The sequence below is a fragment of the Mirounga leonina genome, unplaced genomic scaffold, assembly GCF_011800145.1.
Source record: "Mirounga leonina isolate KUSES-001 unplaced genomic scaffold, KU_Mleo_1.0 Mir_357, whole genome shotgun sequence".
In the NCBI taxonomy this organism is placed as follows: domain Eukaryota; kingdom Metazoa; phylum Chordata; class Mammalia; order Carnivora; family Phocidae; genus Mirounga; species Mirounga leonina.
The window spans coordinates 3,107,815-3,121,441 of NW_023270702.1; the positions used below are offsets into that span (position 1 = coordinate 3,107,815).

At 37.0% G+C, this 13,627-nt stretch overlaps 1 protein-coding gene across 1 annotated transcript in view; it reads right to left on the reverse strand.

The window, feature by feature from the left end:
• The window catches only part of LOC118026993 (centromere-associated protein E-like), a 42,584-nt gene extending 34,159 nt beyond the window's left edge, over positions 1 to 8,425 (reverse strand). The window contains exons 1-7 of the mRNA XM_035030131.1: positions 8,336 to 8,425; positions 7,751 to 7,954; positions 5,956 to 6,114; positions 3,217 to 3,507; positions 2,933 to 3,091; positions 1,639 to 1,929; positions 145 to 387 (exon numbers count right to left, since the gene is read on the reverse strand). Of these exons, the coding sequence (XP_034886022.1) occupies positions 145 to 387; positions 1,639 to 1,929; positions 2,933 to 3,091; positions 3,217 to 3,507; positions 5,956 to 6,114; positions 7,751 to 7,954; positions 8,336 to 8,425 (1,437 nt within the window). The remainder of the gene's footprint in view (positions 1 to 144; positions 388 to 1,638; positions 1,930 to 2,932; positions 3,092 to 3,216; positions 3,508 to 5,955; positions 6,115 to 7,750; positions 7,955 to 8,335) is intronic.
• Positions 8,426 to 13,627: the final 5,202 nt, after the last annotated feature.

Consider the following 13,627-nt stretch of genomic DNA (forward strand, 5'->3'; position numbering starts at 1 on the left):
TTATTAGAGGAAATTGTTGAGAAATTTATAGAAACATTATAACCATTATACTCTAACTCCTTTTCCCGAAGATTTAATTTTTACAAAAATATCTGCTTATAAAATAATAATAAAGAAAGCACACGGGGAAAGGATGAAACCTACCTTAGCTGTCATTTCTCTCAAGTTCTCTTTGAGTTGGTGAGTTTCAGACTGAGGAACTTCTCGCAGCCTCTCGGACATCTTGAGCCTTTCCATGCCCACTCGTGGCAGTGCTGCCTCTCCGGCTTCGAGCGGCTCCTGCAGTTGCTCCAGCTTGCTCAGGATTTCCTCAGCCTCATCGTCCTTTTCTTTCACATTGAAGGTCTGATCTTGTTGATCTTGAGGCTCCTGGATCTTAAGAGAATCCTAAAACAATAGAGTTGACAGCCAAAGATCCTTTATATTATTCTAGGGGAAAAGAAATCAGGACATTTTCTAAAACGATTAAGTCAGGATTCAGTGGCTCATTACAGAGCACTCTTTCCAATCTCCCACTCGTCATTACTCAGGTATTGAACATTTATTTCCTGAGGGTTCATTGTGTTGTTACTATCCTATTAGAGGCTGGAGATACAATAGTAAATGAGACTTACATGATCTTTGCCCTCCTGAGACTTGCACTTTAGAGGGAAAGATAGACATTATGCCAAATCTTACCAAACAGAGGTTCTGGGTTCCTTCAGGGTATGTGGCAAACCTAACTTACCCTGAGTGGTTAGGAAGGGCTTCCTGGGGGATGGAAAGCTTCAGTTGAGAACTGAAGGATGAGAACACTAGTTAGGCAAGGGCATATGGAAATGATGCAGGCAGGAAGACCAGAACATCTGAAAGTCATGAGATGAAGCACAATGCTGGAACATCATGAGCAGGGCTAAGAGTGAGCAGAAATAAGGCTGGAGACCAGCAAGGAACGGGACGCAGGGCCTCAGAGGCCCTGTGAGGGATTCCAGTCTTTAGTTCAAGAGTAGCAATAAACTATTAAAGGGTTTTAAGAAGAAAAGATTACTTGGGTTCAGAATGGGGAATGAATTACAGAAGTAGAGGAATGAATATGGGGAGACCCATAAGGAGGCTACCACAGAAAGCCAGGAACAGAAATAACGGTGGCTTGGATTAAGGTGTTGGCAATGTGGGGAGAAAAGATGGAAGATTTCACACACACATACACGCGTGTGCACGCACACACACACACCCCTCTTAAAATCAACAAGGTTTGGTGCTTGGATTATAGAGTGAGTGGGAGGAAAGGATACTGGGAAAGGTGATTCTCAGATTTCAGTCTCAGGTACTGAGGAAGTGCCTTATGAGATGCTATAGGAATAGATTTAAAGAAGGAAAGAAAATGGTTTTTCTGGCTTTATCCTTTCCTGTACTTTAGCATTGCTTTTTCTAAATCATTTTTAAATATTTAAGAAGACCACTGTCTTCTCTGAAGCATTTCTCTCAATTTCAACAGTTTTTAGTATTTATATTTTTAGTTCTGTTTCCAATCACTTCATAATTAAGAGACATTTAAAGAAAACATGATAGTAACATTATAACTACAACACAAGTGCTTCCTTTTCCAAAGACTTCTTATAAAACACTTATTAAATGGAAGGAAAGGATGAAACTTACTTCAGCCGACGTTTCTCTAATGTCTTCTTGCAGCTGGTCTTGTCCAACCTGAACTGCTTCCTGTATTGTCTGAAGCTTGTTTCTTTCCTCAGTTAGAGATTTTGTTTCTTTATGACTTTCTGGAAGTTTTTCAGTCAACTCGAACCTTTCTATTTCTATGCGTGCCAGTGTCACTGAATCCTTGGTTTTGGATTGCTTTTCCAATAGCTCCACTTCATCCATTGTTCCCTGAGTATCACTGACTTCTTTCACATTAGGCACTAGCTCCTGTTCCTCATGAAGCACTGGGATCTTGTGATATGCATAAAATACCAAGGTTACTATCTGGAGATTATTACCATAAATTTTTTTTGTGTGCCAAAAGGTGATTTTATTAAAGCATGGGGACAGGACCCATGGGCAGAAAGAGTTGCTGCTGTATTATCATAATTTTTTAAAGGGAAAAGATGAGGATATTATCCACAGAAATAAAAGTGATCCTGAACCCACAGCCTACTGTGGATCATGAACTCCAATTTATTCATTTTCTCTTGATTCCTACCAAAGCTATTCATGACTTTTCTGCTGGTCATATTCTGCCGGTCATATTCTGCCATAATTGTCTTTTGCTCCAGCTTACATCCAAAGTGAATCAATTCTTATACTTGACTAACACACTGTTAATTTAGTCAGTTGCACACTTCTTCATTTCTATACTAGTTCCCAAATGCCACAGGAGAAAAATCATCATTGAGCAGATTATATCTCAATAAACGAATGGTCCCTAATTCTCAGATGAGCGCCAATGCTACGTCTCAATTTTTTTATGTTTACAGATTGATTCCCCTTTCCTATGGTCATTAGTGGTTCCATGTAACTTTGCATATCATATTTCTGCATTTTTCCTACTGGAATTGAGGGATTATTTTATATGCCCATACTCGGGGGGAGAGAACAATGTCTTAATCATATCTAGTTTCAATGGCTTGCACAGTGGCCTTTAACACAGGTTGGTTCAGTTATCCCAATGTTTCATTTTCTCTATAGCACTTGCCATTATCTCAAATTATCTTATTCATTTGTTTGCTTATTTACCAGTTACCTCTTTCCACTAGAGTAAGCTCTATGATCATATAAATTTTGTTCACCTTGTTCCCATTTTATTTCATAACCCAGGACTCTGCCTGCCACATTACAGACTCAACAAATAGTATCCAATAAATGAATGAACTGTTAACACAGTCACTACTTATTACTCATCTTTCCCTGAAATAAAAAAGAAAAGAAGAAGGGACAAAGGAGAGAGGAGACAAACCTTTTCTTGTAATTCAATATTGGATTTTTCTAAGTCCTTCTGAATATTTATTATTTGAGCTGTCTTCTCAGAAATGTTTTTTCTTAGTTCATCAATAGTTTCTTCTTGTTCTTTAAGATGAACGCGAGTAATTTTTAGTTCTTCTTTTGTTTCTAGACCCTTTATTAGCAAGTGGAATTTAAAGAATATTATAACCACATCATCCTAACATTGCCTCCCCCTTTTCCAATTGGCTCTGTTTTAAAGAAACATTTAATAGATGAAAGAAAAGGGTAATAACTTACTCTAACTTCGATTTCTTTTATGTATCCTTTAAGCTTCTCTCTCTCTATTTCAAATGATTCCTGTAATTCCTTTAGATCATTTCTTTCTTTGGTTATGGATTTCATTTCCTCATAACTTTCATGGAGCTTCTGAGCCAACTCTAGCCTCTCCATTTCTATACGTTCTAATGTTAATTCTTGGTTCCTTAATTCATTCTTCAAATTCTCTATTTCATTCATCTTTTCCTGCATCTCATTCATTTCTTCTTGTACACTAAGAAGTTGTAGCTGTTTTTCCTGTAGTTGTTGGTTCTTAAGAAATAAAATTTTTAATTACCATTTTGCCTATATACTATTAAAATCTCATGTAAAATGTACTTTGCTGAACGGAAATAATCATTATCACAGCCCTGCCTACACTCCCAATGTAAACAGACAAGAGCTTTAGAAGTAAAGTATCCTTCTAAGCATAGTGACTGTAGTAGGTTGAATAGTGTCCTACCCAAAATTCAAGTCGATTCAGAACTTCAGAATATGACCTTACTTGGAAGTATGGTTTTTGCACATGTAATTAATTAAGGATTGAGAAGAAATCCTATTGGATTAGGGTGGGCCCTAAATGCAATGAGAGTGTCCTTATAAGAGGCAAAAAAGGACACACAGCGACACAGAGAAAGTCCTGTGAAGTTGGAGGCAGAGATAAGAGTGATAGAGCTATAAGCCTAGGACACCAAGCAGAGCTGGGAGCCAAGGATAGTTATTAGACACAAGATTCTTCCCTAGAGCCTTCAGAGGAGTATGGTATTGCCAGCAACTTGATTTTGGACCTCTACAATCCAGAAATCTGACAATAAATTTCTGTTGTTCTTTAGCCACCAAGTTTATGGTAATTTGATACAGAGGGTCTAGGAAACTAATACAGTGTCAGTAGGTTAATCAAGGAGGAAAAGTGAAAATAAGAAAAACTTGAAAAGAGACTAATTAAATTTAAAGGTATAGTTGCCAAATAACTATAATTCCTCATCTCTTAAAAACTTTTGGATACTCTATTTTTACTTCTAATAAGGTCCTTATGGGGTGGCCCAAAAAACACTGAGGCATTAACTTTTTTTTAAATTAAACTTATTTAAATTCAATTTAATTAACATATAGTGTATTATTAGTTTCAGAGGTAGAATTTAGTGATTTATCCGTTGCATATAACACCCAGGGCTCATTACTTCAAGTGCCCTCCCCAATGCCCATCACCCAGTTACCCCATCCCTCTACCCACCTCCCCTCCAGCAACCTGTTTGTTTCCTATAGTTAAGAATTTCTTATGTTTTGCCTCCCTCCCTGTTTTCGTCTTATTTTTCCTTTCCTTCCCTTATGTTCATCTGTTTTGTTTCTTAAATTCCACCTGTGAGTATAATCATATGGTATTTGTCTTTCTCTGACTTGTTTCGCTTAGCATAATAACTTCTAGCTCCATCCACATCATTGCAAATGGTAAGATTTCATTTTTTTTGATGGCCGAGTCATATTTCATTGTAAATATATATATACCACATCTTCTCCATCCATTCATCTGTCGGTAGACATCTGGGCTCTTCCCATATTGTGGCTATTGTGCACATTGCTGCTATACACACTGGAGTGAATGTGCCCCTTCGAATCACTGTTGGTATCCTTTGGATAAATACCCAGTAGTTTTATTGCCAGGTTGTAGGGTAGCTCTATTTTTAACTTTTTCAGGAACCTCCATACTGTTTTCCAGAGTGGCTGCACCAATTTGCATTTCCACCAACAGTGTAAGAGGGTTCCCCTTTCTCTGCATCCTTGCCAACATGTGTTGTTTCCTGAGTTGTTATTTTTAGTGAGATATTAACTTTTTTTAAAGTTAATAAATATGTATAAGTCTATCTCTTTATTTTTTTCAATTCAGTTTATTAACAAATAATGTATTATTAGTTTCAGAGGTAGAGGTCAGTGATTCATCAATCTTATATAATACCCAGTGCTCAATACTAAGGTGTTAACTTTTACATAAGCCTATTAATTTCACTTCTTTAGGATGAGTATGAAACAGACATCAGGTTTTAGTAAATTTAATTAGGTTATAGTGAAAGGGAGGAGAATTAAGAGATTATATATTAAGAGAAAAACATTTCACAGAAGCGCAATGGAAATCACAATATATTATTTATAATGCATGTGGCACTGTCCTTAGAGTAAATAGAAAGACCTCAGTGGGTACATTTTAGAATTACTTGGGTAATACAATTATTACAAGAATCTTGGCTCTTATACAAATATTACAACAACACCTTACTTCCATAAAAGAAATGAGTCAGGAAACTGTAAATGTCTAAGAGATGGTAACAGTCATAAACCTTACATTTTAAAGAATCACTACTATATCTTTATAAAGGCAGGATCTTTGTGTTATTGACTAATGGATCTCAAGACCCAGAAGAGCATCTGGGCTATGGGGAGTTCCCAATAAGTATCTGATGAATGAATATATTACATGATAATTTAGATGAATCAAAGCCTTCTCTCTCATCTAAAGATTAGGGTAATATAATCCTCACAACGAGTGTTGGTTAAGATATAGGTATGAGTTGAAACTGTCCACATAAATAATTAGCATTAAAATGTGTTCATTTGGGAGATACATGCTATTTCTAGAACTTAGCTCTACAGCAATCAAAATGTATTAAAAAAAAAAGTTTAGTCAGGAAATATAATATGGCTAGGAAGGTAACTTTAAAAATTCACCTTTTCCTTTAGCTTTTCTTCAACTTCTGCTAATTTCTCATAGGTCCTAGAAAGCTCTTCCTCTTTCTTTATGGTGTGGTTCTTTTCTTGTACGATGATCCCTTGTTGCTTTTTGAGTTCATCTCCAAGAATTCGTAATTCTTCTTGGTTTTCAATAGTCTAGAATTAAAAAAAAGTTGAGATTAAAATCAGTATTTTCTTACATTTATAAAATCAGGTAAAAATCAGCATTTACTTCAGCCTAAAAATGAAGAAATCATGGCAAATTCTATTGGAAAAGACTACCTTAAAAAAAAAAGTCTTTAATTTAATCATATAGATGCCAAGCATCTGCTTTTTATGCTGTTTTTTTATTGCTCCACTTATATTCCTATCATGAAAATTAGAGCTGGATTTGGTATTCTGTCTTGAGAGGTTTGCCCATTTTCTACCCTTAAGCCAAAGGAGACTGTTTCTAAGCTTTCATGGATTGATGACAAGACTACAGTTATGGGCTTTTCATATGCTAGAATGGTTATGATTTAGGGCACCAGTTAACAGCAAGCTCAAAATGGCAGCCATCCTTTGCTAGCATGACTTGGGCGAACCCTAGTTATAAGCTTAAACAGTGACATTCTCAAGTATCATGACCATAAAAACATTGCAAATATGAGACCAAGAACAGACTATGACTTTTATCTGTATTCTTATTTAAACTTAGCTCTTTTGACTAAACAGACAATCCCAAGAAATATGGAAAATTACACAAAAGGTCAGGTTCTCCTGAAATCCACAGCAAACGTCTAAAAATGTGAATTTCAATCTATACATATTATATTGTTCCAAATACAGTAACAAAGACTAAAGTTGATTTGACAATATGGCAAACATTAACAACAAATAATTAAAAATGAAGTTTAAAAATTATAACAATAAATAAAAGAGAAACATTTAGGAACAAACTTAACAAAATATGGACAAAACCTGTACACTAAAATCTGCAACACATCACTGAGAGAACAGATGATTTATAGAAAGATATGCAATGGCCAATAAGCATATGAAAAGATGATCAATATCCTTAATCATTAAGGAAAGGCAAATGAAAACAATGAGGTACATACCCAATAGGATGGTAAAATGGAAAACACCAATAATAGGAGGCATTGGTGAGGATGTGGAGCCATCAGAATTCTCTTAATTTGCTTATGGGAATGTAAAATGGTACAACTACTTTGGAAATCAGTCTAGTAATTTGCTATGACCCTGCTATTCCATTTAGATATCCCAGAGAAATTAAAAAAAAAAATGTTCATAAAAAGTTTTGTGTAAGAATGTTTACAGCAGCTTCACTCAAAATCGCCAAACACTGGAGAGAACTCAAGTTTCCATCAACAGGAGAAAGGCAAAACAACTTGTGGCCTATTCATACATGGAACACTACCCAGCAATAAAGAGGAATGTAAAAAAGTAAGGTACAAAAGAGTACATGCTGTATGATTCTATTTGTATGGAGTTCTAGAAGAGACAAAGTGACCTATGCTTAAAAACCATTAGGACAGTGATTATATGGAGTAGAGAGTGAGATTAGAACTGACTGGGTCAAGGCACAAGAGAACTCTGTAGGGTGAGGCAAATGTTCTATATCTTGACTGGGGTGGAGGGTACACAAGTAGAGATGTTTGTCAAAAGTCATCAGACTATACACTTGCAACAGATACATTTCTCACATGTAAATTATGCCTCAGTATAGTTGTAAAAATCCAGAACATAGAAGACAAAAACATCCTGCTAAGTATACAGTGCTAAATCCTACCATTTCAATATTTTCCCTTAGGTCAGTCTGTAATTGTTCCTTTTCTGCTGTGATACTCTCTAACATTTGTTGCAGTTCATTTTTCTCCTGTATTAAAGAAAATATCTTTCTCTGTTGCTCAGTTAGCTCATTATCTTCAACATTCGCAATCAGTGTTTGAGTATTTTTGGCTTTCAAATTCTGTTTTTTATCTGTGTCAACCATCTAAAATATAAATAGATTAAAGAAGAATTTCTCAGTTAATAACAATTTTAATAATAATAAAAATTGCCAAAACTTACATTACTTATTATTTACCAGGCACTATTTTCATATATTGACACATTTAATCGTCACTCTAACCTTATGAGATAGGTACTAGTATTATTTCCATTTGACAGATGAGGAAACTGAATCTGAGAGAGGATGATAGGTCACTTGCCCAAGGTCACTCAGGTTTTGAAGCCAAGAGGTCTGGCTCCAGAGTTTGTGCCCTTCAGCATACTCTTGTTCATGGATAAGAACTACCTGGACAGCTGTAGCTAATTAACAATTATCTTCATGTATGATGATGGGTCAACCTAATTTTATGAAAGAATAAGCCACCTTGAACTCCATCAGTTTCTTTCCATCAAAAGCTGGAAATGATTCTCTATCCCCCACTCCCAACAAATCATTACTTTCAGAAGCAGTCATATTCACAAAAGGTTGGAGTTTTATCATACGAGAGGGTAAAATAACTTTGATAAAAATAGATTTCATATTATAGTAGTATAATCCACCTTTTAAAAATATATACTTTTTATATACTGCTTAAGAAAAGCATGTTATATAAATTCATTTATCCATAAACAAGTCTTAAGCAAAGGTACCCTAACATGTGTACTCCTTAAGAAACTGAGACAGAGACTAACATTAGAATCATTGGTATGAAATTAGGGTATCACTATGTAACCATACACATCCAGCAAATACAGCTCCATAGCGGCTATATATGTTTTAAAAAGTTTTAATAATAGGGATAATAATAGTTAAGCATCTGACTCTTGATTTTGGCTTGGGTTATGATCTCAGGGTTGTGAGATCTAGCTCTGTGTCAGGCACTGTGTTCAGTGGGGAGTCAGCTTGAGATTCTCTTTTCCTCTCCTTCTGCCCCTCCCCCTGCTCTCTCTCTCAAATAAAGCTTTAAAAAAAGTTTTAATAATAATCTACAATTACATTAGAAAAAAATTGAAAAATAGAGAAAAAAACCATCCAATGTCACCAGCTTCACACAACCCACTACTAGAATTCTAGACTATTTCCTTTCAGAGTCTGTTCTTGAAAAAATTTTCTTGAACACAGTAATTAAGATTAATATATACAGAATTCAGTTTTGCTCTTTTCCATTTGGATCACATGCATTTTCCCATGCTGTTACATAATCTTCAACTTATAATTTTTAGTAGTTGCTCAATTCTCTAGAGTGGGTTTGGACAAACCATACTTTAACTATTCTCTTACTGTTGGCAGTATGCATGAGTTTCTGACAATGGCAAACACACGGCTAACTACAGGAGAACTTAAGGTAAGGAACAGATAGTCATTGGGACTAGTTTGTCAGATACTATAGTTCAGAATCTCGTATCTGTGCTCCTAAACATAGGAATGTACACAAAGACAAAGCAGGCTGAGACAAGGTATGTGAGAATACCCAAGGGACATTTCAGAAATGAACCCAGCCTAGAAAGTATTTCAGCTACCATGAACAATATCTAACATATCTTATTATTAAATAAAGAAAAAGAATTGTGTCCTTTATATGAGATAGGTTTACTAATCATTGTTTAAAATTTGTGTTGAGACACACTAGAGAAACTGCATTTCTAGAGAGAGAAACATCAAGCAGGATTTAAAGTGGGCACTCTGAGGGGGAGGAGCAAGATGGCGGAGGAGTAGGAGACCTGGATTTCGTCTGGTCGCAGGAATTCAGCTGGATAGGGATCAAACCATTCTGAACACCTACGAACTCAACAGAAGATCTAAGGAAAGAATAGCAACAACTCTCTGAACAGAAAAGTGACCACTTTCTGGAAGGTAGGTCGTGTGGAGAAGTGAATCTGAGGCGATATTTGGGAGGATAGATGTAGGGGGACGGGGCCTCCGTTGGCCGCTTCTGGCAAGTGATAGAGTAGCAGGGCACAAAATCAGAACTTCTAGAAGTTGGCTCTGCTGAGGGACGTTGCTCCAGTGGCTAAGCAAGGGGTGGAACCCTCGCTGGGACAGTGTGATCTCAGGACCCTCGGAGTCACAGGAAGACCGGGGGTGCCAGAGTGTGGCAGAGCTCCCAGGTATCAGAGCGGGGAAGCCGACTGCAGAGACAGAGCCGAGGCGCGGGCTTTCAGCTCAGGGTTGCCATAAACCATGATCTGCAGCACAGTCGGGCCACTGCTCCTCCAGCAGGGACCCAACAAGCGGCAGATCCGGGGAGACTCCCCTGCCTCCCCTGGGAGGAGTGGCGTGGGAGCACACCACAGGATCTGCTGGGTTTGGAGACTCCAGATGGGGTCAGGTGCCAGAGACAGAAACACTTGGTCACAGGCTGGGTGAGCACAGAGTGTGGCCAGAGACTGGGGAGACAGGAGTGATTGACTGCTTTTCTCTGGGGGCACACTGAGGAGAGGGGCCCCAAATTCTCGGCTCCTCTGGGGCGGAGGTTGGGAGGCCTCATTTTCACTCTCATCCTCCAAAGCTGTATGGAAAGCTTGCAAGGAACAAAAGCTCCCGAGAGCAAACCCCAGCAGATTACTTAGCCCGGACCAGGCAGGGGCAGGGCAGTCCGCCTCTGGCAAAGACATTTGGGAACCACGGCAACAGGCCCCTCCCCCAGAAGATCAGCAAGAACAGCCAGCCAAGACCAAGTTTACCGATCAATGAGAATGGCAGAACTCCAGCGCTAGGCGAATACTGCACATAGAATTCATGGCTTTTTTCCCATGATTCTTTAGTCTTTCAAAGTTGATTTTTTTCTTTAACTGCTTTTTTTTTGAATTTTTCTTTTTCCCTTTTTCAACCAACATCTTATCAATCCCTTTTTTAAAAAAATCTTTTTTATTTTTCATTTTTAGAGTCATATTCTATCCCTTCATAGTAGTTACCCTTATTTTTGGTATATATATATATAAGTTGTTTGCTCTTTAAAACTTTGGGATACAGTTTCTTCTAACAGATCAAAATATACCCTAATTCTAGTGTATGGCTTTGTTCTAGTCTCCTGCCTGACCACATTCTCTCCTTTTTTTTTTTTAAATCCTCTTCTTTCTTTTTTCAACCAGCTTCTTATTTTATCAATTCCTTTTATAAAATCTTTTATAATTTTCATCTTTACAGTCGTATTCCATCCCTTCATCGTATTAACCCTTATTTTTGTACATATATAAGTTTTTCTTTAAAATTTTGGGAAGCACTTTCTTCTAACAGATCAAAATTCACTCAAAATCTAGTGTGTGGCACTGATCTATGCACCAGCCTGATCTTATTTGATCATATTCTATTTTCTTTGTTTTTGTTTGTTTGTTCTTATCTTTTTCTTTTTCTTCTTTCTTTCCCTTTCTTTCCCCCCGGTTTCAGGTCTTTTCTGATTTGTTTAGTATATATTTTCTGGGGACATTGTTACCCTGTTAGCATTTTGTTCCCTCATTCATCTATTCTCCTCTGGACAAAATGACAAGATGGAAAAAATCACCTCAACAAAAAGAACAAGAGGCAGTACCGACTGCCAGGGACCTAATCAATACAGACATTAGTAAGATGTCAGATCTAGAGTTCAGAATGATGACTTAAAAGATACTAGCTGGGCTTGAAAAAAAACATGGAAGTTATTAGAGAAACCCTTTCTGGAGAAATAAAAGAACTAAAATCTAACCAAGTTGAAATAAAAAAGACTATTAATGAGACGCAATCAAAAATGGAGGCTCTAACTGCTAGGATAAATGAGGCAGATGAAAAAATTAGTGATATAGAAGACCAAATGATTGAAAATAAAGAAGCTGAGAAAAAGAGAGATAAACAACTACTGGATCACAAGGGCAGAATTCGAGAGATAAGTGATACCATAAGACAAAACAACATTAGAATAATTGGGATCCCAGAAGAAGAAGAAAGAGAGGGGCAGAAGGTTTACTGGAGCAAATTATAGCAGAGAACTTCCCTAATTTAGGGAAGGAAACAGGCATCAAAATCCAGGAGGCACAGAGAACCCCTCTCAAAATCAATAAAAATAGGTCAACACCCCGACATCTAATAGTAAAACTTACAAGTCTCAGAGACAAAAAGAAAATCCTGAAAGCAGCTCAGGAGAAGAGATCTGTAACCTACAATGGTAGAAACATTAGATTGGCAACAGACCTATCCACAGAAACCTGGCAGGCCAGAAAGGACTGGCATGATATATTCAGAGCACTAAATGAGAAAAATATGCAACTAAGAATACTGTACCCAGTCTAGGCTGTCATTGAAAACAGAAGGAGAGATAAAAAGCTTCCAGGACAAACAAAAACTAAAGGAATTTGCAAACAGGAAACCAGCCCTACAAGAAATATTGAAAGAGGTCCTCTAAGCAAAGAGAGTCTAAAAATAACATAGACCAGAAAGGAACACAGACAATATACAGTAACAGTCACCTTACAGGCCTTACAATGGCACTAAATTCGTATCTTTCAATAGTTACCCTGAATGTAAATGGGCTAAATGCCTCAATCAAAAGACACAGGCTATCAGATTGGATTAAAAACCAAGACCCATCGATACGCTGTTGGCAAGAGACTCATTTTAGACCCAAAGACACCCCCAGATTGAAAGTGAGGGGGTGAAAAACCATTTACCATGCTAATGGACACCAAAAGAAAGGTGGGGTGGCAATTCTTATAACAGACAAATTAGATTTTAAACCAAAGACTGTAATAAGAGATGAGGAAGGACACTATATCCTACTTAGAGGGTCTATCTGACAAGAAGATATAATAATTATAAATATCTATGCCCCTAACATGGCAGCAGCCAATTATATAAGCCAATTAATAACAAAAGCAAAGAAACACATTGAAAACAATACAGTAATAGTGGGGGACTTTAACGTCCCCCTCACTGAAATGGACAGATCACTAAGCAAAAGATCAACAAGGAAATAAAGACTTTAAATGACACACTGGACCAAATAGACTTCACAGATACATTCAGAACATTCCATCCCAAAGCAACAGAATACACATTCTTCTCTAGTGCCCATGGAACATTCTCCAGAATAGATCACATCCTAGGTCACAAATCAGGTCTCAACCTGTACCAAAAGATTGGGATCATTCCCTGCCTATTTTCAGACCACAATGCTTTGAATCTAGAACTCAATCACAAGAGGAAAGTCGGAAAGAACTCAAATACATGGAGGCTAAAGAGCATCCTACTGAAGAATGAATGGGTCAACCAGGAAATTAAAGAAGAATTAAAAAAATTCATAGAAACAAATGAAAATGAAAACACAACTGTTCAAAATCTTTGGGATGCAGCAAAGGTGGTCCTGAGAGGAAAGTATATAGCAGTACAAGCCTTTCTCAAGAAACAAGAAAGGTCTCAAATACACAACCTAACCCTACACCTAAAGGAGCTGGAGAAAGAACAGCAAATAAAGCCTAAACTCAGCAGGAGAAGAGAAATAATAAAGATCAGAGCAGAAATCAATGAAATACAAACCAAAAGAACAGTAGAACAAATCAATGAAACTAGGAGCTGGTTCTTTGAAAGAATTAACAAGATTGATAAACCCCTGGCCAGAGTTATCAAAAAGAAAAGAGAAATGACCCAGATAAATAAAATCATGAATGAAAGAGGAGAGATAACAACCAATACCAAAGAAATACAAAC